The sequence below is a fragment of the Aptenodytes patagonicus genome, chromosome 2, assembly GCF_965638725.1.
Source record: "Aptenodytes patagonicus chromosome 2, bAptPat1.pri.cur, whole genome shotgun sequence".
In the NCBI taxonomy this organism is placed as follows: Eukaryota; Metazoa; Chordata; class Aves; order Sphenisciformes; family Spheniscidae; genus Aptenodytes; species Aptenodytes patagonicus.
The window spans coordinates 148,135,770-148,161,720 of NC_134950.1; the positions used below are offsets into that span (position 1 = coordinate 148,135,770).

Here is a 25,951-nt window from a genome sequence, read left to right on the forward strand (position 1 = left end):
TGGATTTAAGTATAATTATACAAACAAATCAATACCAAAAGTGAAAGTTTATTTAAACAAAGGTCCATGCCAGTATAACTCTTTTAAAGCTGGTTCAATGCTTGTTTCAAGTAAACAGCTGTAACAGCACAGGCAGACTTCCCTTTTGAACTTTCATAGTTTGCTCTGCTGAACAATAAACCTGTTTTGGTCAAGAATGTATGCAGACTTGGGTTGCATCTAATACCTGGTGTCTGATATGCTGAAGGAAAAAAAACCTTTATTTTCAAATACAGAACAAAACCAAATTACTACTGCTGCATTTTGAAAAAAGACTTCCGTATGCAAACTGTTAACACACATATCCCGTGAGAAAATGTAAACTAACCTGAACTCAATTTGATTTCTAAATGGTGTCTAAAATTATTTCCCAGGAAGCTGAGATAAGCCATGTACTGTTGCATGTAAAGTAGATGACAGCTATAACCACTACAAGACTGAAAACATACCACATCATAACTTTTGAGTTTCCTTTAGTTTTACTGAGGACTAACAGTTTCCTAATGAGACAGTTGTGTTCTAGGAAGGAAAGGGAATAGAATCATAGAACCGTTTAGGTTGGAAAGGACCTTTAAGATCATCGAGTCCAACCATTAATGTAAGACTGCCAAGTCCACCACTAAACCATGACCCTAAGCACCACGTCTACATGTCTTTTAAATACCTCCAGGGATGGTGGCTCCACCACTTCCCTGGGCAGCCTGTTCCAATGCTTGACAACCCTTTCAGTGAAGAATTTTTCCTAATATCCAGTCTAAACCTCCCCTGGCGCAACTTGAGGCCATTTCCTCTTCTCCTATTGCTTGTTACTTGGGAGAAGAGACCGACACCCACCTCGCTACAGCCTCCTTTCAGGTAGTTGTAGAGAGCGATGAGGTCTCCCCTCAGCCTCCTTTTCTCCAGGCTAAACAACCCCAGTTCCCTCAGCTGCTTCTTATAAGACTTGTTCTCCAGACCCCTCACCAGCCTCGTTGCCCTTCTCTGGACACGCTCCAGCACCTCAACGTCCTTCTTGTAGTGAGGGGCCCAAAACTGAACACAGTATTTGAGGTGCGGCCTCACCAGTGCCGAGTACAGAGGCACGATCACTTCCCTACTCCTGCTGGCCACACTATTTCTGATACAAAAAGTGCTGAAATTCAGACAACCAAAATCAACAGCCTAGGAATTTACTTGGCACTCTATATTTTAAGCAAAAGTCAGTATGGTACTGTACAAGAAAGCGTAAAATACCTTAACTGAGTTACTCTGTTGTTCCTTAAAGATGGAATTTAAGTGTTGTAGTTCTCAGAGATTTGCTAATCCAGACTTCTAGTGCCATCAGCTAGCTAATCTGTGTTTTGGATTCCTTTAGAAGTTACTTTAGTTCATGATACCAACTACGAAGGGAGGCAATAGCAGTGATTCTGTAGTCATGATGCTCCCTGAAGTTTAAACAAAACAAAGACATCTAATGCTAAATTTTTTCCCCTCCCTGGCTGCGGGTGGCAAGGAGGGAGATGGAAGTTTTTTGCCTTGCTTCATAGTCCTTCATACATGTCACGTGCTTTGGCTTTTTGGATGCATAAAATTTTGAAGTTATGCTAGAATAGTGTATTTAATTCTCATGTTGGCTAACTGTAACATTTAGATCTTTAAACAGAGCATGAAGATTAGCTTTGGTAAAGAGCATAAGCGCAGCAATCATCTTTCAAGCACTTTGCTGCCTGCCCAGGTCTATAGCTCTCTTCAGGGATTTGCGTCCCCTCTGCAGATAGTTACTCTAGAAAAGAAATTATAGAAGATGTTTCAGAAGACTGGTGGGAAAGGTGGTGGAGTGAGCCTTAAGTTTGCCAATCTTTGTGAAACCATCTACTAGGTTTTGAGGAGTCTTACCTGGTAGCTGTTCATAGCAAGCCTAATGCACAGACAGGTTCAACTTTGGAAACAACAGAAGAGCCTCTCCTGTTGAGCTGCTGACCCCACACTGATAATACCCTTTTGTTAAGTACCTGCTTAGGAAGCAAGACTGAGTTGCCACAATTTCCACCTCCTGAGCAACTGTCCTATTGCATGGGTGCAGGCTGGGACACCTTCAAGATTCACATCCTCTTGATGCTGTAATACTTCAGGAAAGCACTTGAGGTGAAGAGCACAGCTAGCCAAAAGGTTAACACACATGGGTTCATGAACAGGACTCTCTAGGAACTGCCCCAACACTTAGGCTCAGGTGCTCGCCTCCCTCATGATCTCTGGCCCTGGAAGTTTTTTCTCTCAGCTACAGCACTGCACAGCTTCTACAGGAGCATGGCTCTGCCCTCCTTCCCCTCGGTTAACATGCAGCGTGAGCCAGAAAACAAGGCAGAGAAGTTTACACCCCGGGTTCAGAAGCAAACAGCACTGTTTTCCCAGAAGACAGCAGAAGAGTGGCCACAATCCTTCCTTCATGTGCAATTACCCCAAGATTAGGGCAGAAAGCCAGGCTGCAGTAAACCCAGGTTCAAGTCTGTCTTCTGCCTGGACATATTTGGTCCCATCACGGCCTCAACGCTTTTCCAAACAATAGTACTGGGGAGGTTTTGCCTTCTGATTTTGGAGAAGAGAGGCGAAAAGAAAATGTCTGCCTACCATTTCTTCCACTTGCATTTTTTTGAGGGGAGGGAAGGCAGAGAACATGAGCATATCTTTCACCTAGCATTCAAGACCACTCATCCGGATTAGAGAGAGCTGGGCCATGACCATTTCTTAGCAAGGAAGTACCTTAGCCAGGAGGACAGAGCTATGCCCTGCTGTCCCACCTCACGTTAGGCAGCAGCTGAGCAAGGATTGCCAAGGCTCTGCCTTTAGAGCCGAAGCAGAACGCACCAAGCCCATTGGTGAACCTCCTCCTCATCCCAGTGGGCTCCAATGCAAATGCCCAGCCAGGAAGGCACCTTCCTGTCTTTTGGGAGTTAAGAATTTAAGTCTTCAATGGAGTTGAGATTAAATCCTTCTTGTACCTCAGATATCACTACCATCGATTACATTTTCAGGCACTTAATTCTGCTCAGGCCTCACACAGAGAGTCAAAGCTCCTTCTGCACCATCTCTCATGACTGCTACTAGCAGACAGGTATCAGAGTGGCCAAAGTTGTAAAGCCCAACTACACCATTAGATGTCTGAAAGGTCTCTTTTGAAGCCCTTTTAAATTCATGAGGTCCCGAGCTGGTGCACAGCCAGGGGTCAGACAAACCACATTCAATCCCTTCCTTTGTTTGAGGGAGGTCAAATGCTTTAAAAACAGAGCTGTAACACAGTAAGGGAAAGTATTTATCACTGTCTCTAGGGCAGAATCCTCTCACCACAATTCAACAAGAAAAAGAAACCAAACCACAAACCATTCACACATTGGAAGAGGAGCGGGAAGAAAAGAAAAACCGTGCTGCCATAAGGAGGTGGGTAGGGCTAGCAGTTATGAAGAACAGACAAATTTATCTTTGTCTAAATTGATGTTTTCAGGTACAGAATTCAACTTTCAGCAAAATCTGCTGTCAGAATTACAGGCATGTTTAAAAGGAAAGTTTAGACATTTGCATTTCATGAGATAGTCAAGTCACATTCAAAAGATGCTCACAGCACAGAGGCTTCACTACCACAATTTGGCACTTTCAGCTAGAACAGTTTCTTACTGCAGATTTTCTCGGTGCTCATGTTACTGCAGCATCCATGAGCTGAAAGAACTGCTATCATATCTAGCTATGACGCTACGCTGGAATGCATATAAAGTGCTTCAGAAGCCACTCTGGTTGCCGAGCATTCATGAGGGAACTAAAACAGCTCCTCCAACAACAAAGATCAGCCCTCCTACAATTCAGGAAGCGGAGTACACAGACTTCCAAGGACTGAGGGTAGAGCATTTCTCTTCTGCTTACCAGCCACATATATAGCAAAACTTCTTGTTCCAAAGTCAGGATAAAAACACTACCAGGAACAATTTATGAATACGTATTTACACAAGATACTTTTCATTAGAATTACAGACTTCATAGGAAATCGAAGTAGACAAAGGAATATGTGCAATTTCGCAGAAGCATTGAAAACATTCAAACTATAAATATCCTGATAGCACTACTAAAATTCTTAGTTTTACACACAGGCTGATGTTATTCTACTGAGGAAAAACTAAGGTTTTGTGCCACAACTGTAAATTAAGTACAGTAATGTATTATCATTCCGGCAACATAGATAACGTCTGCACTGAACAGTGCGATACTGTTAAATCAATCCACTGATCTATTGAAGATCAAAGTACAAATCTGTATTTTTATTGATTTGGCAGCGTTGCTTATGGAGAAACAAATGCACTAGTTAAACCAGTACATTGTCGTACTGCTCCAGTTACAAAAACATCCAGGACTTTCATAGAGCTACAAACGTATTGTACTTCATGATTTTTCCCTCAAATGATGATATCCACGTGAAGTAAATAAGCAAAAGATACTCAAGTTTGTATCCTTCATTCTGTTACACTGACAAACATACACCACCACTTAATAAATAGAAATGCAGCAGTTCATCCACATAATAGCAAATATTTTTGTACCCTAATCCACCACTGAAGTTCAGTTTGTACAAAACAGTCTTTTCTACAGAGTGGAAAAAAAATACCTTCTTCTCATCAAGGTGCAAGCTAAGCTTTGAAACTTAAATGAATGTGCTTTTATTCTTTTCATGGACAATAAAAGAGTTTCATGGGCCTTCTGATCTATCTGAAAATGCATAAATTTGGTCACATGTGGATGTCTTCATTGTTCAGGTTTAATGGACTATTTTCAGTATCACTGACGTTGTGCTTTTACTCCTCTTGAACAATACCGTTCCAAGAGTTATGGAGATCAAATTAACTCAAACAATGACCTCAGAGTTCTAGAAACGTAAGTGTCCTCATTGTAATACAAGACCAACCTGAAGGAAGAAGAAAAATACAGTATTTTAGTTCAAGTATGGAAATAAATCTAAACATCATTAGTTTTCTGCACCTCAATTATGGATCTTAAATATGACCCATTAAAAAAAGTTATTTTAAAACTTCTGCCCATTTTGGCCAGTGTAGATTAATGTACCATTATACCCAACAGAATTCAGAAGCTCTTTTTTTCTCCCTTACCTTTTCGGATTCCATGCCAGGACACCTCCAGTTGTACAAATAATACTGCAAATTTCCATCTCCAATCCCAAACTTGAGTTTTTCCAGGAATGTTTTGTTTTCCATTAAGTCTAGTGCATTGAATACATCAAATCCTTTCTGGCAATAGCAAAACATTTTTTAAATTTTACTTTTTAAAGTTTCAAATTATGCACAAGTGATACTTTACACAATAGCATACAATATCCAAGAGACTAGGCTAATTATGTGGGAAAAAAGACAAGGGAATAAATCTTGCCTTTCAATTAGGTAGACACACAAAGAAGTTTTCCCAATAAAAAATGAAGTAAAAGGCACAACTTTGCTTGAAGATTATCTCCAAAAGGGTAAGATTTTTAAACCCACTTTCAGGGGTAAAGGTCTGAAAAGTCCCTAAAGCTTTATCCATTATTTTATCCATGCATACAGATAGGCATTTTTTACAGTCACATACAGTGTTTTGACACACATGGCCTATTCCAGCTAAAGCTGCATAAATACAGCTTATGGTGTTTTTCAGCCATTTATCATTCTGTTAATGATAAACATATTTTTGTGATTTGGTCCTTTTCTGAAATGCCATTGTCTTTAGAACTCCATCTTTCACACGTTACTCTCCCTCCCCTACTCATGCACCCTCTACCAACTCCTCTTTTCATCAGCCTCCTGAATTCACCACTCAAAAGTGCCGTTTTGCTCTCAGAACAGCCACGTAGCCAAATTAGTCTCATGATTTTGTGCAGCAACACAAACATACTCAAATCCCAACTCACTGTGAACTCTTAACAAGCAACATAAAAACAAGGTCAGTTAAGCCATCACAGTAACAATCATCATGTACGAATAGCTGAATTTGCTTGGGGGTCTGGATATAAAAGTCCATTTATTTGCAGTTAACTACAAGGGAGTCTGACCTAAGATCTTGGAGTCTTAACAGCACAAAGGCAGTGCGCCAGCAGGCCTTTCTATACTCTAAGATAAAAATAAGTTACAAAACAATAATGCTTAGTTACTTAAGCAGAAGAAGATGGTAAGGAACATTCATTACTCAGTATAAAAACTAGATGTATTTTTTTTCTTTTAAATAAGCCCCCCAGTATTAGGAAAAAAGGGGGTTGAAGAAAAAGAGCATTTTAAGCTCTCCATCAGTTTAGGACTATTTAAAAAAAAGTCACAAAGCACAGACAGTGAGTTTAGTAAGGTTCCTCACTACCTTACACAAAGATCATTCTGTGTGCAGACAAAGCTATGCTAAGTTAAATGTGCTGTGAAAAACACACAGAAACAAAACAAATAAGGTGGCAAGGATTTGACACTTGGCATCTAAACGAGTAAATTTTGAAGTATTCCAAGTTAGTAATAGACAATAACAGAAATCTCAGAAGGCAGGAAGGGAAGCGGGGGAGAATAGAGACACACTGTAGGTACAGACACACTAATGAAACTATGAAATTCAAATAAACTATAAAGTCTACAGATGTAGTTTTAATTCAGTATCTAAACATCATCAGATTAAGTTCAGGTTAATTATCTTCTGAGAGGTATAAAAAAAGTTCCTGTTCAAAGATACTTGCTCCACAGCTCTGCCAGACCATTAGAGCAGACTCAGAAGTGAACTTCTTCCCTGTTTATAAGCTCTCTCCTGTTCTAGATCTAGAAAGTTAGTGTCAGCTTCAACAATAAAATATGCAGGGTTTTGAGGGGATTATCCTGCTACAAAATCCCACTCTCTCCATGCAGAATACATGGAACCTAAGTGCATAACTCCAAATTTTGGGTTTTGCTTTGGAGGTCAGGCATTTTGTCCTGTAATTGCCAAGATTTTACTAGACTTAGTTCTAAGCTAATTTTATGTAGTGTAATATGAAGATAAAATCAACATTAAACTGATGTGCAAACCCTGAAAGCAGTTTGCTGAGTTGAATTTGTACCTCCAAAATGCATTCTTTGGGAGCAAAAGTACAGAAAGGACTGTGATGGGTTGTCCCCAGCCAAGAGCCAAACACCCACCCAGCCTTTTGCTCGCTCAGGAAGGCAAGACGACTTGTGAATTGAAATAATAACAGTTTAATAGAGAAAGCAAAAGCTGCATGCACAAGCAAAGCAAAAAGAGAAACTCATTCACTACTTCCCATTGGCAGGCAGATGTCAAGCCACTTCCTGGAAAGCAAGGTCTCAGCATGCATAATGGTTGTTTGGGAAGATAAATGCCATAACCAGGAGCATCCCCGCTTCCTCCTCCTTTCCTTCAGCCGTTATTGCAGAGCACAACATCATATGGTGTGGAATATCCCTTTGGTCAGTTGGGGTCAGCTGTCCTGGCTGTGTCCCCTCCCAACTTCTTGCCCACCCTCAGCCTACTCACTGGGGGTGAAAAAGAGAAAGCCTTGAGGCTGTGCAAGCACTGTTCAGCAACAGCCAAAACACTGGTGTGTTATCAGCCCTGTTTTAGTCACAAATACAAAGCCCAGCACCATATGGGCTGCTAGGAAGAAAGTTAACTCCATCCCAGCCAGACCCAGTACGTTTGTAAACAAAAAGCTGTGAATAGGAGTGCATTTATCGTTTCTCCTCCCTTGCCTCACCTCTCCTCATCTGAAAGCCCAAGTGCCAGATCTGCAAATGTAATTAGGCATCTAATGATGCAGACAGGCCCAGCAGGTATTCACAGGTGTCTAAATCCCAGTATTCTAATTATATGATGATCCATTTAAAAGAAAAGAATCGCACGTCACATTCAGAGAGAAATGTAGACAGGGGAAGGTGCAAAGCCTTGCGGTTAGACCACGTAACTGCTTCCTTACCTGTTCCATCCATGGCCTAGTGAATGGCCAGCCACTCAGCTCCCTATGCCACACTTCGAATGGAGACCAACGTTTATTCCTTTTTCCACTTTGACTTTTAAGAATAAGTAGTACTAGTATTTTTAGCCACTTCTGAAAATTATACTAGCCACCTTCCTGTATCTTCATATATCTTAATACCTTTCAAAGTCTGTCTCTGAACTTCCTTTGGTATTATTCTGGAGCCTGAATAATGGGGTTCTATATTCCCCATGACTGTCCAGGAGTTTTCCTTGCCAAATAGTTCTTCAACTCAATACCGCTTATAGGTCAACAAGCCTCAGCAAGCAGTTCGCATCACAGATATCAGCTCAGCTGCAGTGCTGCACAAGCATGGCTGAGGCAGACAAGTTGAAGACTATGTGGCTGCTTTCATGGAGCCTGAAGTCTGAGCAGATACAGCCTTTGCAGACCATCACTGGCTTCATACAGGATCAACACAGAAACCCCTGTGCCACATGCAGTGCAGATGGCTCTGAACATGGTCAGCTGGAGCACAGCTAGCATTTGCTTGCATTGAGCACTCATCTGGTAGGTGTAATACCACAAGCAGTGTGGCAGCAACACTTCAGCTGGGAGGGGCAAGCTTCAAGCATGAGGAGCAGAAAACATGCCTGTGCGCTGCAGCGTGTGGGGAATGGTTGCTAGAATGGATACCGTGGACTGGATGAAGCCTGTGCAGTGCTGTGAATTGCCAGGGCTACACAGGTCTCTGAGAATTCATTCAGAGTACTGTGATGTGCATCACCTGCACAGCTCCATGCCACAGACTACATTGCCATTGGTATTTGCACTGCACTCCCATGAAACCCTGATGATTAAGGGCTGAGTGTTAGTTTTTCGTCAGACAGCACTAAACTCTTACAATTCTTACGTTTAAAAATGTCATTTATAGTCTCTTCCCCTCCATTCAACTAAATCATCTATCAGTGTAATTCTAATGCATGAAGGTGTGCTTAAAAGCTACAAGACATCATCTACAGAGCTTTACAGGCAGCAATTTTAACAAGATAAAATGATAAAGCTTGCATAAATAAACTTTTATATTTTCTAGAATTAAAAATAGTTTAAACAAACAAACAAAATGTATTTAATAGAACTTATTAACTCATCTCCAAGGGAAACTATTTTAGTGATGCTTTCCATTCTTCTGGTACTTAGTGAATACGGTCAACAGTGTGCTCTTGGATGTTTACACAGTTCAAACTATTGCAAACACTTGATCTTCATGCACTTGTCATTCCTTAGCATCACTCAAAGAAAAAGGAAAAACAAGCATAGTGTTTTATGTTTTAATATATATATATTGTATATGTCTCATCAACTGCACTCTGTGCTCGAGACAGTAAAAGAAAACAGAATGCAATGGCATAGACAAATTGCTGCCAGTTCTCACCTTGCCACTGCTCCCAAGAATATTTTTGTGAAAGAAATAGGAAAAAAAAAAAAAAAAAAAAACAACAAAACCCCACAACTTACCAATTTAGCTATAATGAGTGCATCATTCATTAAGTCCAAGAGGGGGGTCTCTGTATGAATATTGTAAAAGGAATAGGCAGCTTTGAGGCTTTTATGAACAGGATGGTGCATCACTGTTGAAGGTAATGTGTAGAAACTCAGGAAGTCTGTTAAAATACCATTTGAGCCCTACAAAAAAAAAAAAAGTCAATTAATAAGAAGTAACTGCTCAGTTATTGGTTAGGCTAACATGGCAGTTCTACAGAAAGTAAGTAATAAATGTAGCACAGTTTTGCACACCATAAGTATTATGATACAACAGGTAATCTTGGCTAAGATTTGAAGACACTGAATTCTTGCCAAGGATGTATCTATACATCAAAGCGAGACTGAAGCCTGAAATGGTCACTTCAGAAAAGGAAACAAACATTTAGATTTTTCTAAGTCTATTACACCAATAACATTTTGACAACCAATTGCCAAAGCATTTCAGTTTGTTTCCCAAGCTCAGCCTGCCATAAACAAAGCTAACAAAGCACACTTCCAAAAAAAGTATAGAAATTCTTTTTCCGATTGAACTTATTTTTAAAAGAATATCTTTTAAATCTGACCAAGTTCACATTGAGGAATAATTTTCTCAACTTTCTAAAAACAGAAAAAAAATATACTGTGCTGGTATACAAAGCATATTTAAATCAGCTCTAGTGATTACTAATCAACAACCACAATCCATTTGCTAGACAACAGTGCTAAATCGCATTGAAATTCTAATAAGACCAGTAGTCATCAAAAAAGGTACTTATACAGAAATCTCAAGTATCCTACATAAACTTTCTTAATATTTCACACACCTAATGAAGTTTAACCATCTTCGAGAGTGTAGATTAGTAGGAAATGGGAAATAATTATTACATGGGTTATAACTGACATGCTGAGCACAAAAATACTACCCAGATTTTCACTCCTATTCCGATTGGGTCTCCTGATATCCTTAAGAAGATAAGGCAAAGGAGACACACAAATGCTTGTTCTTGCTTGTTTGCATGAAGGACCTCACATGGATCCTTAAATTGACAGTACTTCTACAGTAAAAAGTAAGAGTTGAACCCATCACATGCAAAAAAGCTATTGCCTTAGAGCAGGTACAGATTCTGTAGTAGAGATAAACTAACAACAAATAACAGAAAAGTTAAGTCACTCACTAAATTCAGTAAGGACAATGAAAATATTAATTCAGGAATTATACAGAGTATTTTAAGGTTTTAGCTCTGCACATTACAAAGATGACTTAAAAATCTGACACTAACTTCTCCAGGCCACACAGGTCTTAAAAAGATTTTAAGCACTAACAAACCTACATTTTGTATAGTGAAAAATTAGTTCAAGAGACAGTGTAAAACAAGCAAGTGAAGACTGCGCTGTTCCATTAAAATGGCACTGTCAATGGCACACTTATGCTGATCCTGGTGCTTGTGGACTCTTCTGTAGGCTTCAACTCACCAACAAAGCCAAAAACCAACCCGGGGAGGGGGGAAGAAGAGGGGGTGGAGAAAGAAGGACAGTCAATAAATTAAATTAGACCACGGAAGACTCCAATGAGCACTAGACCCACTACAAAGTAAGCAGAAAGCTAAGCTTGGACAATGACAACCAGTGAGGAGGATCTCTCATCTCCAGCAGCACTAAGCTTCTAAATTCAGCCGAGACTCCTGCACAAATTCAGGTTGCAGTGTGGGAACACCGAGCTTCACAACCTGCCGCTTCTGTGAGGAGCTGGTAGGTTTAAGGATGTTAGCGCTGATCATTTTCAAATAACCTTATCACTTTAAACAAAGTAATACACTACCTAAATACAACGTCTACAACTGATTTAGCATGGACTCAAAAGGAAGAGTGTATCTTTCTCCACTAGCTTTATCGCAGCTATGCCAACCATGCCTTGGAGATTTCCAATCCAAATTATAATCTATTCCTGCACTGCTTATTTTGTGAGAAGCGTTGTGACCAACAGGTTGGAGGGTGGGGGTGGTAGGGTGGCAGGAAAAGAGTAAGTGGTAGGAACAGATGATGCTCTCCATCTTGTTAGTGGACAAAGATTATAATTTTCAAGATAATTGAACTCCTAGCTGACAGCAACTCATGACAGCACCAAGGGATGTTAACTTTTACTTCTCTATTTTACACATATTGAGGCATATACATATGTGTATATATATACACACACATACACAAATTCATACACATATATACACACACTCTTTTACTGGAAAAAATATATTTTACTGCAGCAGACCATCAGAAAACGTAATTCCCCCAGCAGGTGCCCCTAAAATTGGTTTTAAAAATAAAGAATTTTGAACTGGTGTATGGCAGAAACTTAAGACACCTGAGAGAATGATACTGAATTCAAACCAAATTCTTATCTCAGTCATTGTATCATTTTTCCTTTTTCCTAGAAAAGGAGACTTGAAGACCACTGCTTATTATCATGTCATATCTCTATGGAAAAAAATGGAGGAATGCAGGTGGAAGGGTTGTTTTTAAAATATATATTGGTTCTTTGCTGTAATATTTCCAAGATAGTGATATTTTGAGATTTCAAAATTCTTCTTTAAAAATAAAAATATAAGAGCACTGCAGTTTATCACAACCATTTTCTCATTAACAGAATGCAATACAAAGAACAAAGCTTGGAATCATGATATTGAATTCTACTTATGGCACACATTTTTCATACTGTCCGCATTTCAAAAACTTGATGCTGATATGAACTTTTGTAAGTAGCATTCACATATACATTCATGAAGTAGTTAGGGCACGTTTTACCTCTACTACATAAGTGTCAATAATATGATCCCGAGGCAGGAACCAGTGGGCTACCTCTTCTTCATCCATCACAGGAGCAAGATTAAACTGTTTCAAGTAAGTGTTGATTAATTCTTGTACTGCTTTAGTATCTTTTTGTTCCATTGGTCTCAAACCTGAAGTCTTTGTGGCCTTATTGTAACAAAAGAAAAATAAATGTTAAGATGTTGAAAGGAAAACTGCATACGCAGCAAAGGCTGAAAGTAGGTTGCAGAGTCACTCCACTTGCTATAATGCATTCATTATTAGCCTACTTTACCCCAGCCACCTAATTCATTATGCTATTTTACAAATAGCTTTCAATCAGAATTCCCTCTCTTCTAATTATTGAGACAGTCTGGGGCACTTCAATCTTTATATTTGATTATTGAAACAACTTCATTTCTCCAGAGAAAGAGATACCAGTGCCAACAGCCTAGACTTCACGCATTTTGGGGTTTTGGGGTTTTTTTTTTTTTTTAGGTCAGTCTTTATTTCTTATCTTTTTCTAAACTACCTAGGGCCCAGACACAGAAACAAAACACAAACAACTTGCATATCAGAAGTTAATCTGAAGACAAGAACACTTGCGAGTCAAACTTACGAAGGTTACAGTCAAGCTATAAACCAAAGTCAGCTGATAAAGTTTAATTAGAAATTATTTAACATAAAAATTCCACCTATTCTTAACATTTGCAAACTCTCTTGCTAACTCAACTTTCTATACCCACACAACTGCTGTTCTGTTAACAAGAAAGCATCTCATAACTTACAGCTGCCTGAAATTAAAAACCTACAGTATTTTAACAAATAAAGTTATTTGACTTTAAACATCAGAAGAGGAAAAAATTGTTTTCCAGTACTATGCAATTAATGTTTAAACAAGCAAAGGTGATTAAAGTTTTCTCCCCAGCTTTTGTTAGCTTTCCTGAATATTTCCTTTTAGGGAGGCTAAGGCTTGTTCTCCTCAGAGCTCATTTATCCCTGCTTCATCTGTCTGAGTTACATACTTGGGCACATATCACCTTAATCATAGCAAAGTCAATTGCAAGAGCAGCCAGGTAAAGACTTGATTACTGGAAGCCTGAAATTAGTGTAGCTGATTATGCTCTGCTCAAAAGGCATTATTCTGGGGGAGGTATTTATTCACATACTCTGGGAGTCAGCAGCCAGATGAAAAATCAATGCACGTTTTGCCACAGCTCTGGCCTGCGTACTACATTTTAGTCTTCCTGCTTTCCTGAGCAGCCTGGTTTGCCTCCACATCAGCGCATCATCTAGATTTTTAAATGCCCTGAATCCATAAAGGTATTCACCTGACTCATCAACATGATGCTTCCTATGCTGTATTTCATTCATAACCTCCTTATGAACTACAATATGAAAGGTTAATTTCAGCTCCCTCCAAGCCTTTGTCCCTCTTCTAAAGCCATACACTGGAGCAGGATGGGAGGAAAAGCAGCTGGGCTGGAACATCTTTATCCCCCAGCAACGCTCAGAATGGCTCAAAATTTGCAGCCCCAGAAGTGAGGGCAAGTGTACAGAACTGGGCTAAAATTTGTTTCTCTGCTCCACATATCAAGCTGCACTGGGCATATATTCATGCGAGTATCCTGGCTCAGGATCTCAATCAGTCAGGAAAAGACATACAGACACAAACATAGTCCTGTCCTTATTCTAAACACAGCCAAAATGTCTCTCTTTCAGAAAACTCTTTGCACAAGAGATTAAACACTTAGGGGAAAAAAACCTTTATTTTTAATATCTATAGGTACACGCACAAACACAGCCTTCAGTGAGGGTGGTATTTATTAATTACAGTATTTATTATTTCTGAAAACCTTTTTAATTCAGACTGTTCCAAGTGATTAGGAATGATTAATTCCTCTTAAAGGGAGACGAGCTCCCAGTGGCAATGATATTCCAAGGACACTAAGAAAAGAGGTTAAAATGCAAAAAACAGTGTTTGGTGCTGAGGGACAGGACAGCGTGGCCTGAGCAGATGAACAAATTTGTGTGACAGTACTGTTCACGATAACAGCCTGAAACTGAGGATAAAGATCCTCAACAGCACTTAAGCCCTTTCTTAGGAAAAAAACTCCAAAAAACCCAAAGCATAAGACCTAAAGAGAAAACATTAGCACAGAGATTAAATCTTTATTTTCCATGGGAGAAGCTCCCAAGTCCAATCTAAAAAATAAACAAACAGCTGAGGCATATGGACTCCTACATCACTTAGTTTTAAAAGTTGATTTTCAAAGCACCCGTTTTCTCTTTGCACATCTCTGTACAGCATGTTTGCCTTAACTATGTTTTATGAATGAGATATGATGTATTCTTTGTTTTACATAATTTATTTTTCTGTTGAAATCTGGGTTTTATCATAAAGGAAGATGATCAGGGTACAACTGCTGTAGTTTCTAATGATTCTCTGTAGTTACACTTTTTGTACTGTAAGTAAGATCCTTATTCTTTAAACTATTCTTTTCCTGTATTGTTTCCATGAGAAACAGTACTAGAATTGCCACCAAAACCTTTATTTGAAATTGTCTACTGCACTTTTTTAGACTACTAAAAACGTCTTCAAGATTTAATGGAAGCTATATTTAGCTCTCCAAGATTAAAACCTAATTAATTTGGTTATTAATTCTTATGCTCTGAAAACTGCTGCCCTGCACACAAGGGAGAACCTGCATGTGCAGGCACAGGTAGCACAGGAAGAGTCTCTCTGACAGCAGCAGGAGTTCAGATCAAGCCACGGCACGTGCTTTATACCAAGGAGTGCTTAGCGTATTACTCAAATATGTAAGTAGCAAGAGAACCTGCAGCATCAAGCTAAATATAACCAACAGACAGAATTCTCCAAAGTCAAATAAATCATTACAAAGGACTACGAATGACGAAAAAAGTACTTTTTTTAACCAAAAGGAAGGGTTTGTTTAAATAAAAAAAGGTTTACTGATATGGTATGGGTAAACAATATTCTGCAATCCTTCCAAATAGAAAGGTAGCTTTTACAAGCAAAGAAATTGTTTTCAATTGTAAAGCTTAGACTAGCTTCTATAGGCTATTAATTACAGCAATGAGATTTTTTTAATAGTACATCTCAGACTACTTACAGTGACTTGCCCTGTCACGGAAACGCATCCTAAGGCTTTTTGCCAGCCTAACTATTAGCTGCAAACATGAGAAAAAATATTTTTAACTAACCTAGCTATGCCAGAACACTTTTTTTTTTTTTTTGCTAGACCATGCAAATAAACAGTACACAACATACTGAGGTCGCTTTTGCTGAGCCTGCTCATTGCAGAACAACATTCTCTGACAGAACAGAAAAAACTGTGAATTAGAGTGGAATCAACAATCCCGCTGTACTCAGCTAACTTTCTGATGGACTACTCTGAGAATTTTAAGACACGAACTGTTAATTTTCTGTTCCAGTAATCTTTTATCAGATTAATCATATCGAGAATAGCCTTATGCATCTTCAACTCAATCCCACATGTTTATGAAGTCAAGGTTTCTGCTTTTTTCTTTGTTTGTTTAAGGCTTTTAGGTCAAAATTTATATTTTCTCCATATACAGATCTGCATTTCTAGCAATAGCCTCTTCTGTTTAGTATAGCCCTTAAGGTCTTTTTCATCAACCAGAGATTTTTTTTTTTTTTAATGTCCTGCACGCACTGCCTTTGCACAGAAAAGCCTGTGCTGTCAGAGACAGATGGAAGGTTATTTTGGGCCTCACAATAACTGTGGGGATTCTCTAGAAGTCATACTGCTTACATCAGGAAGTCTGTAGAGCTTCATTGTTCTTTGTAGAGTCATGTTTCTACTCAAATGCGAAAATTTCACCTCCACCAATTTTCTGGGATTCAGTGATCGATGCCAATACCTGGAAATAAAATTAATAATGAAATTAAATAGTATTTTAAATGTCAGCCTTACTTGCATCCATTTCCCTACTTTCTCACATTGCTCCTTCTCCTCTCCAAATTTGTTTCTAAGCAAGCCTGTACTATGTCTGTAAGAAGCTTGAGCAACAAAAGATAAGGAAAAGGTATATCCAAGCAACAGCTTTTAAACAGGCCTGCTATCACCATATTTTGAATCTAAGCCAATGCTTTTTATTACAGAATGAGTAATCACAGGGCTAAACATTTTAGTACTTGCCATAGCCCGGACAATCTCACCATACTTACACGGTAACATTTATTTTCTTGTACAGACAGGACCCTCTGCTCATGTCTAAGTAGTTTGTTGAAGTAGATCTCTTCCTAGGAGATCATTGTGCAGCAGAACATCCCTGGTTACTCTAACACAGCATGGCTTTTTTTTTTTCCCCCATCCTTCTTTATAGAAACTTACAGGATCTTTGGTGTTGATAGGTACAAACACAATTTCAAATCAAAAAGTACCCTGTCCTCCAGAAGGACAGACAGCTGAACTAATACTGCTGGAACTGAACTTTTCCCAGTAGAAATATAATCCATTCCAAGCAAACGAAATTATACTTGATTACATACAACTCTTCTCACATGATAGTTTTCCCATCTTTACCAAATGCCGATCAAGACCTCCTTTCTCCAGGAAAGATGAAAATATTTCAAAAAAGCAAATCATACAATTCCCAGAAATGCTCTGCCATCTTTGGCGAGCAACCAGGTCAGCAGGGAAGTGTCCCAGCAGGGAAACAGGCCACATGAAAAACACAGGTATACAATGTTGTCATTGCTAGCATGGCTTCCACCAGAAGGTTGACAGAAACATCTATTAGTCTATTTAAGGTATGATAAACAAACCCCAAATTAGATTTTAGTCTGAGAAGCTGTTCTATCCAAGGCACTGGGAGGGATGGAAAGACAGAGCAAGAGAAAGGAGAAGAGAAAGAGCGCGTGAGGGAAGGGGGGGGGGGGGGGGGGGGAGAGAGAGAGAAAGAGAGAAAGAAAGGGGGGGGGGGAGAGAAAGAGAGAAAGAAGGGGGGGGGGGGGAGAGAAAGAGAGAAAGAAAGGGGGGGGAGAGAGAAAGAGAGAACAAAAGAAAGGAAAAAAAAAAAGAGGGGGAGGGAGGAAGGGGAGGGAGGAAGCCACCCTGACAAACACTCAGGCCTTCATGTTAGTCAAGGCCACAACATTTAATTTCTTTGAATTTTATGCTTTTATTGTTTCTAGCCACTTACATAAAATGTTCTTTAAAATGACTGCTATAGGAACTGATATTATTATGAACATCACCTAGGTTACCTGCAAGTGGCCACAGGTTTGGGGAGTACCACTCCAGCAGTGTAAACAGCCTGAAAAATTCCTTCCAGGTTTACTCTTCTGGTTATTTCCCGAATCAGTACAGGTGCTACCCGTTTAGATCTCAGTTTCTTATGGACACACAGAAAATTGATTTCTACCATTTTCTTCATGCTAAAAGGACATTAAATAGTGGAAAAGTTAAAGAGAGTTGCACACTGCATATTTTCATTTGCATAATTGTAGTTTTCCATGTTGTGACAGAAGAATTTAAGGTAAAAATGAATTGGCCCACGACAAAGTACGTCTGCAACAAATACTAATCTATGATACAGAGACTGCAATGGCAAATTGTGCAATATGCAAGCTGTGTGTAAGGTGTTTGCAACATTCCTTTTTCAGAGCTCTATCGAGACTTAACCAATTGCCTTACTTTAAGATGCAGAATGGCATCCAAGCACATGCTACGTGGTGTCATAATACTTTATGATTGTCAGTGTATGAAGACCTGGCCAAGGAAGTCCAGCTGACTGACTATCCTTTAAATACTTTCCAGTAGGGTCAGAAAATTCTGTCATTATCTGTATCATCCATCAATAAGAAAATTCCTTAAATGTCTACTACTGGTCTTCATTGTAAGGAGCCCACAAGCTTTTTGTGTGTGTGGGGAAGAGTGGAAAAAAAAAGTCTCTGCTACATACACAGGATTCTTCTGACTCTTTATGGTCAGTGAGCCTCCTTCTCTCGTTGCCAGTTCTCTACGGCAATGGATACCAGTTTAAGATTTGTTTCATGGTGTTATTCTTTTACAAATACAAAAGTAATTGTGCATTTTACCTGTCATAAATACGAATATTTGCAGGGATGGCACTTATGAATCCTACCAGTTTTTTGTTTGAAGACACTCTAACCCCACAGTGCCATTGGGGTAACCAGCCTGGAGGACGTAGTGCCCTAGAATTGATGACAGAAATAATTACAAATTACTGCCTAAGAAGATGTAATAAAAACACCCTTCTTTGCACTCCAGCCAGAGTAGAATGCGGAACTTGCTACTCACCACAGAAGAAATTCAGGTGAATAATCAAACCTAAACATATTATCATCATCTTCTACGTAATTCTCATTTAACAGTGTGTATAACTCCTTCAGCTGAAAACACACACAAAAAAATCCAAAGATTTATCCACACAAATCAATCAGAATAAACTTCAATGATTTTAGATACATACAAAAATTGTTTTACTTACAATTTCAGCATTGCTAAGATCCAATGTGTCCCACATAAAACCTTGTGGCAAAGAATATGGCTCTAGACGGACATTGTCCTTATCTGGTTCAATTGCACCATGCGAAGTTATAACTTCATCTTTTGAGGGAGAAGGAGGGGAAAAAAAACACACACACAAAAAAACCCAACAGTTACATTGCTAGCTTTCCTGATAGTTCTTAAAACTGCATTTAACTCACATCATGTATTTTCTCATAATTATGTAATAGGAACATGAAGCTTTTAAAAAATGCTGAAAAAAATTAGTATTATTAGCTTATAGTACTTCTCATTCTTACAGATCGCATTCAGACTAATGACTATCTTATCAGAATATCTATAGATATGCACAAAACTACTCTACCTCAACTGATACCCAGTATTTCGTAACACAGGACAGCAATTTATCAGCACATGCACAGCATTTAGCCAGCCACAAGATCCACGGTCTCATCATGAGAAACATGGTGTACTCACAGCTAACAAGCCATGGCTCGGATCCTGTTTACCACTGACTTGAACAGACCCAAACTCAATAGGATTACACAGGAGCAGTGGCATGGCAAAGCCAGGGCATTTAAGGGATGCTGGTGAAGTGTGAAACTTGTTCTTAAAATCCTACATGAAAGCGTGCTTTCTTCTCCTCCCCTACCTTACAACTCTGGTCCCTCAGTATATATCTATAAACAGAAGCTGTTCCTCTTCTATGGAGCAGCACCTGCCAAATCATAGAATCATTTAGGTTGGAAAAGACCTTTAAGATCATCGAGTCCAACCATTAACCTAACACTGTGTCCTGGTTTTGGCTGGGATAGAGTTAATTTTCTTCATAGTAGCTAGTATGGGGCGATGTTTTGGATTTGTGATGAAAACAGGGTTGACAGATAACACAGGGATGTTTTTGTTACTGCTGAGCAGGGCTTACACAGAGTCAAGGCCTTTCCTGCTTCTCGCACCACCCCACCAGCAAGCAGGCTGGGGGTGCACAAGAAGTTGGGAGGGGACACAGCCAGGACAGCTGACCCCAACTGACCAAAGGGATATTCCATACCATATGACGTCATGCTCAGCATATAAAGCTGGGGGAAGAAGAAGGAAAGGGGGGGCATTCGGAGTGACGGCTTTTGTCTTCCCAAGTAACCGTTCTGCGTGATGGAGGCCTGCTTTCCTGGAGATGGCTGAACACCTGCCTGCCGATGGGAAGGAGTGAATGAATTCCTTGTTTTGCTTTGCTTGCGTGTGCGGCTTTTGCTTTACTTATGAAACTGTCTTTATCTCAACCCACGAGTTTTCTCACTTTTACTCTTCCAATTCTCTCCCCCATCCCACTGGGGAGTGAGAGCGCGGCTGTGTGGTGCTTACTTGCCGGCTGGGGTTAAACCACAACACTGCCACACCACTGGTGGACTGCCAGGTCCACCACTAAACCATGACCCTAAGCACCACGTCTACATGTCTTTTAAATACCTCCAGGGATGGTGACTCCACCACTTCCCTGGGCAGCCTGTTCCAATGCTTGACAACCCTTTCAGTGAAGAATTTTTCCTAATATCCAGTCTAAACCTCCCCTGGCGCAGCTTGAGGCCATTTCCTCTTCTCCTATTGCTTGTTACTTGGGAGAAGAGACCGACACCCACCTCGCTACAGCCTCCTTTCAGGTAGTTGTAGAGAGCGATAAGGTCTCCCCTCAGCCTCCTTTTCTCCAGGCTAAACAACCCCAGTTCCCTCAGCCGCTCCTCAGAAGACTTGTGTCTAGACCCTCCACCAGCTTCGTTACCCTTCTCTGGACATGCTCCTCGATGTCCTTCTTGTAGTGAGGGGCCCAAAACTGAACACAGTATTTGAGGTGCGGCCTCACCAGTGCCGAGTACAGGGGCACGATCACTTCCCTACTCCTGCTGGCCACACTATTTCTGATACAGGCCAGGATGCCATTGGCCTTCTTGGCCGCCTGGGCACGCTGTCAGCTCATATTCAGCCGGCTGTCGACCAGCACCCCCAGGTCCTTTTCCGCCAGGCAGCTTTCCAGCCACTCTTCCCCAAGCCTGTAGCGTTGCATGGGGTTGTTGTGACCCAAGTGCAGGACCCAGCACTTGGCCTTGTTGAACCTCATACAATTGGCCTTGGCCCGTCGATCCAGCCTGTCCAGATCCCTCTCTACGTAAAGCCTTCCTACCCTCAAGTAGATCAACACTCCCTCTCAACTTGGTGTCATCTGCAAGCTTACTGAGGGTGCACTCAATCCCCTCATCCAGATCACTGATAAAGATATTAAACAGAACTGGCCCCAATACTGAGCCCTGGGGAACACCACTTGTGACCGGCTGCCAACTGGATTTAACTCCATTCACCACAACTCTTTGGGCCTGGCCATCCAGCCAGTTTTTTTACCCAGCGAAGAGTACGCCCATCAAAGCCATGAGCAGCCAGTTTCTCCAGGAGAATGCTGTGGGAAACGGTGTCAAAGGCTTTACTAAAGTCAGATAGACAACATCCACAGCCTTTCCCTCATCCACTAAGCAGGTCACCTGGTCATAGAAGGAGATCAGGTTAGTCAAACAGGACCTGCCTGTCACAAACCCATGCTGACTGGGCCTGATCACCTGGTTGTTCTTTACGTGCTGTGTGACAGCGCTCAAGATGATCTGCTCCACAACTTTCCCTGGCACCGAGGTCAGACTGACAGGCCTGTAGTTCTCCAGATCCTCCTTCCAGCCCTTCTTGTAGATGGGCATCACATTTGCTAACCTCCAGTCAACTGGGACCTCCCCAGTTAGCCAGGACTGCTGATAAATGATGGAAACTGGCTTGGTGAGCACTTCTGCCAGCTCCCTCAGTACCCCTGGGTGGATCCCATCCAGCCCCATAGACTGTGTGTCTAAGTGGTGTGTAGCAGGTTGCTAACCGTTTCCCTTTGGATTATGGGGGCTTCATTCTGCTCTCTGTCGCTGTCTTCCAGCTCAGGGTATCCTGAGAACAACTGGTCTTCCTATTGAAGACTGAGGCAAAGAAGGCATTAAGTATCTCAGCCTTTCCCTCATCTTTTGTCACTATGTTTCCCCCCACATCCAAGAAAGGATGGAGATTCTCCTTAGCCCTTCTTTTGTTGATCATGTTGATAATATAGAAACAGTTTTTATTGTCTTTTACAGCAGTAGCCAGATTAAGTTCTAGTTGGGCTTTGGCCCTTCTTATTTTCTCCCTGCAGAACCTCACGACATCCTTGTAGTCCTCCTGAGTTGCCTGCCCCTTCTTCCAAAGGTCATAAACTCTCCTTTTTCTCCTGAGTTCCAGCCAAAACTCTCTGTTCAGCCAGGCTGGTCTTCTTCCCGCCGGCTCGTCTTTCGGCACATGGGGACGGCCTGCTCCTGCACCTTTAAGATTTCCTTCTTGAAGAATGTCCAGCCTTCCTGGACTCCTTTGCCCTTCAGTACTGCCTCCCAAGGGACTCTGTCAACCAGTCTCCTGAACAGGCCAAAGTCTGCCCTCCAGAAGTCCAAGGTGGCAGTTCTGCTGACCCTCCTCCGTACTTCTCCAAGAATCGAAAACTCTTATCGTTTTGTGATCACTATGCCCAAGATGGCCTCCAACCATCACATCACCCACAAGTCCTTCTCTGTTTGCAAACAACAGGTCCAGCGGGACACCTTCCCTAGTTGGTTCACTCACCAGCTGTGTCAGGAATTTATCTTCCACACACTCCAGGAACCTCCTAGACCATTTCCTCTCTGCAGTATTGTATTTCCAGCAGACATCTGGTAAGTTGAAGTCCCGCATGAGAACAAGGGCTAGCGATTGTGAGACCTCTCCCAGCTGCTTACAGAATATTTTGTCTGCCTCTTCATCCTGGTTGGGTGGTCTATAACAGACTCCCACCACAATATCTGCCTTGTTGGCCTTCCCCCGACTCTTACCCATAAACACTCAACCCTATCGTCACCATCATCAAGACCTACACAGTCAAATGTTCCTTTGTAGTACAAACTTTTCCCAAATGACGCGCAATCCTGACAAATAGTTATGGCCTGCCATCCAGTATGGAAGGTCAACATTACCAGCATCTTTACGCAAACTCTGGAAAGTATCAATAGTCTAAACGTTACTGCCACTACACGGCAGACTTGGCCTAACCAAAGGACCTATTGCTAACAACCTTAACTAGAAGGCAGAAGGATTCTGAAGTTAATTTAATGCAAAGATCCCTACAGCTATTTCTTGAATCAACAGATTATTTTTTTCCACCTAAACATATCCAGCATATCAAATAGTAAAGACTTCCCAATATGTTCATTCAGCTGATAAAAGAAAAGCTTTAAAAAAAAATAAATAACGGGATCAAGAAGCAATTCATAAACACTGTTGAACAAAACCTCTGCTGGCCAAATTCAACAAAGCGTATTTCTACTGAACAACACTAACAAATCATTTTTAGAGCCAATGTATTGGTCCTTTTAGGCTGGCAAGTGACAGGCTCTCATCTCTATAGAACTGCTGTAAGATATATTGACTATATTGATATTGATATATTGACAATATTGTAAGATATATTGACTAACCTGAACTAAACTCCTGGAACTGCTGCACAGACACCTGAACTAGCTCTGAAAAAGCTTTGTTATGGCTGGAGTATTTTTTGATTTACACATCAGCTTATTTCGGCTAGGCTCTTCCTCCACCTAGGCAGGATTACTGTGACAATTACTACCATTAGTTTACAGAGGTATCTGGATAGAGTTTGTATGGAGAAGAGCCAGGGCAGGTCAGTTCAATCCAGTGGAAAACATTGCATCCAAGGACTCTGCTCTGGACTTCTCTATGCAAGGAAGTCAGGGAGAAGTGAGATCACTGTGGATTAAGCTATAGAAATGGATTAATGTGAAACGCTGCCCTGTGGAGAGAGAGAGGAGTGCTCCTGTGCTTTAGGCTCTACCTTATTTCTGCTTATTCTACACCAGTCTCCAATGCCATGGAGAGAAACCTGCAGAACAGAACAATGACAGCTATTGCGCTGAGACCGCTTTACTTGTGGGGTCCCCAAGTTTCGTTGGCACTGAAGAGCTACAACTGCTTAACTTGAAGATAATGAAGGGGGAAGAAGGTGGTTCAGAAAGCAATTCAGGAAAAGCAAGAGAGTCAGCAACTATCTTTTCCAACAAAGGCTAAGATTTACCAACTGTGTTATCAGGGATCAGATCAGTATAAAAAGTAATCTGCCAAATTCCTTACAAAATTAGAGGCAAGGAGAGGTCACCTCACCATCTCACTTGGTACCAAGAACAGAGAACGGACTCTGAGAAAGCACGTCTTCAAGGTAGTGTACATTGTGGAGGAAGCATGTGAACACACAGCAGTAGAAGTGTTCATGCATGAGAGAAGCACCATTATCCACTTAAAGCTGCATGAAAACAGTGTAACCTACAGCAGGAGAGTCACATCTCTGTGATAGCAAATCCATCTATTGAAAAAAAAATTAAGGGAAAATAAATAAATAAAAAAAATTTAAAAAAATCAAAGTTTATTCTTTGCCACCACTTAAGAGTTCTTATTTTCCCTGAAGTGGAAAAGACTTCTGCGTTCTGTTGTTCAAGAGTTCAGACCTAAAATATACAAAGGAATGCTATTTCAGTAGCATTTCCCATTTTTATAGAGAACATCAGAATGAGATTTATTAACACCGTATTTTGTTGCATATCTTTTTTGGGGGGGGGGGAGGGGCAAGCACTTTCCTAAAGAACATCAAGAATTCCACATAAACTACACAAAAGATTAAGGATCTCTACTGCGCACAGTCCAACTTCATACCCGTTCTAGAGAACATGCCACACAGCTGGCACACATTCTTTTAGTGGTCAGTAAGACAGATCTTATGCCCAGGTCCAGTTAAACTTACTAAGTTTAGGTACAGGTTGCGTATCCCAAAACTGGTATTTACGTTTGGTAGCCTCATCAATATTCTTTGCTGGGCCTTGGCATGCAGAGAGCAGCTCCATCGCTCTCTGGATATCTTGAAGCTTCTGCATTGGAATGGCTGGATTCTGCACACAGAGACAAACGGAAGAGGAAGCTTATCTTGTATGTTTACTTTGAACAAGTTGTACAAACATGTTCATTTATTTTACTGTTACGTATTCTTTCATGTACTCTTCTCATCATGGTTAGTTTAGGTATAACCTTTGGAGGCAGGAGTGTGGCAAGTTAGGTGGGCAACAGACAAGCAACTTCACATAATACTTAATTTTTTAGTAGCGCTTGCATTTAACCATGAATCTTCAGCGTTTTTAACACAAATACTGCAGCATTAAGGCAGGATACCAGTATCACAATAAAAAGCTTCTTATATTCCCTGCCCCCCTCCCAGTAAAATACAATAAAACAGCAAAAAGCAGATCAGCTTAGATATCGAACAAACTAAAGATACCATTGGTACACACAGAGATGTTTGAAGCTGTACTTTACACATACAATATAAAATAATATTTAATTTCACTATGGTTCAGTATTTCAGGTACACTGTATTGCTACAAATATCCACTCTTCAACCTTAAGTTATATTGTATCTGCCTTCTATTATCTTGCAATTATTATAGTAGGTACCTTTCTGCATTGTATCATATGTGGGAGTTAATCATCTTGCCACTAACGCCAACTGTGCCAACACTCACAACTAAAGATAATTTTAACTGATAGAAGCAGACAGACATAAAACAAACCACTTTCCACTTAAAAGTTGAAAAATCTTTATAGAAAAGTTATTTGAAAAGCATAAAACCTAAGGCCAAGTATTTCTAAACTGAGCTCTTAAACCCGCACTTTTGATCACTCTGAGTAAATGTAACTGGAATGAGAATTTTACCTGCATAGGAAAATACTGAGGAATAATGGTAACAGACTTCTAAATCTAAAGGGATTTTTCTCTCCCTCTCTTTTAATCTATTTATTTGTTTTGTTTTGTTATCTCCCAAGTGGCAAATTCTGTTCTGAGGCATACTAACAGCATGCTTGTACTCAGGTTTTCCCAGACTGCAGTGCAATAAATACATTTGAAGGAATAGTCTCAGATGCATTGGAAAATTTTAAGCAATTCTGCATAGAGATTTCAAGCCAGATGGTTTTTTTA

The 25,951-nt window shown here is 40.5% G+C and overlaps 1 protein-coding gene across 1 annotated transcript in view; it reads right to left on the reverse strand.

The window, feature by feature from the left end:
* Positions 1-3,454: 3,454 nt before the first annotated feature.
* Positions 3,455-25,951, reverse strand: part of NMT2 (N-myristoyltransferase 2) — a 35,143-nt gene continuing 12,646 nt past the window's right edge. Inside the window, exons 3-12 of the mRNA XM_076331608.1 lie at positions 24,725-24,869; positions 18,815-18,933; positions 18,625-18,716; positions 18,402-18,518; positions 17,568-17,738; positions 16,111-16,219; positions 12,311-12,481; positions 9,506-9,673; positions 5,166-5,303; positions 3,455-4,963 (exon numbers count right to left, since the gene is read on the reverse strand). Coding sequence (XP_076187723.1) covers positions 4,943-4,963; positions 5,166-5,303; positions 9,506-9,673; positions 12,311-12,481; positions 16,111-16,219; positions 17,568-17,738; positions 18,402-18,518; positions 18,625-18,716; positions 18,815-18,933; positions 24,725-24,869 — 1,251 coding nt within the window. The 3' untranslated portion in view covers positions 3,455-4,942. The remainder of the gene's footprint in view (positions 4,964-5,165; positions 5,304-9,505; positions 9,674-12,310; positions 12,482-16,110; positions 16,220-17,567; positions 17,739-18,401; positions 18,519-18,624; positions 18,717-18,814; positions 18,934-24,724; positions 24,870-25,951) is intronic.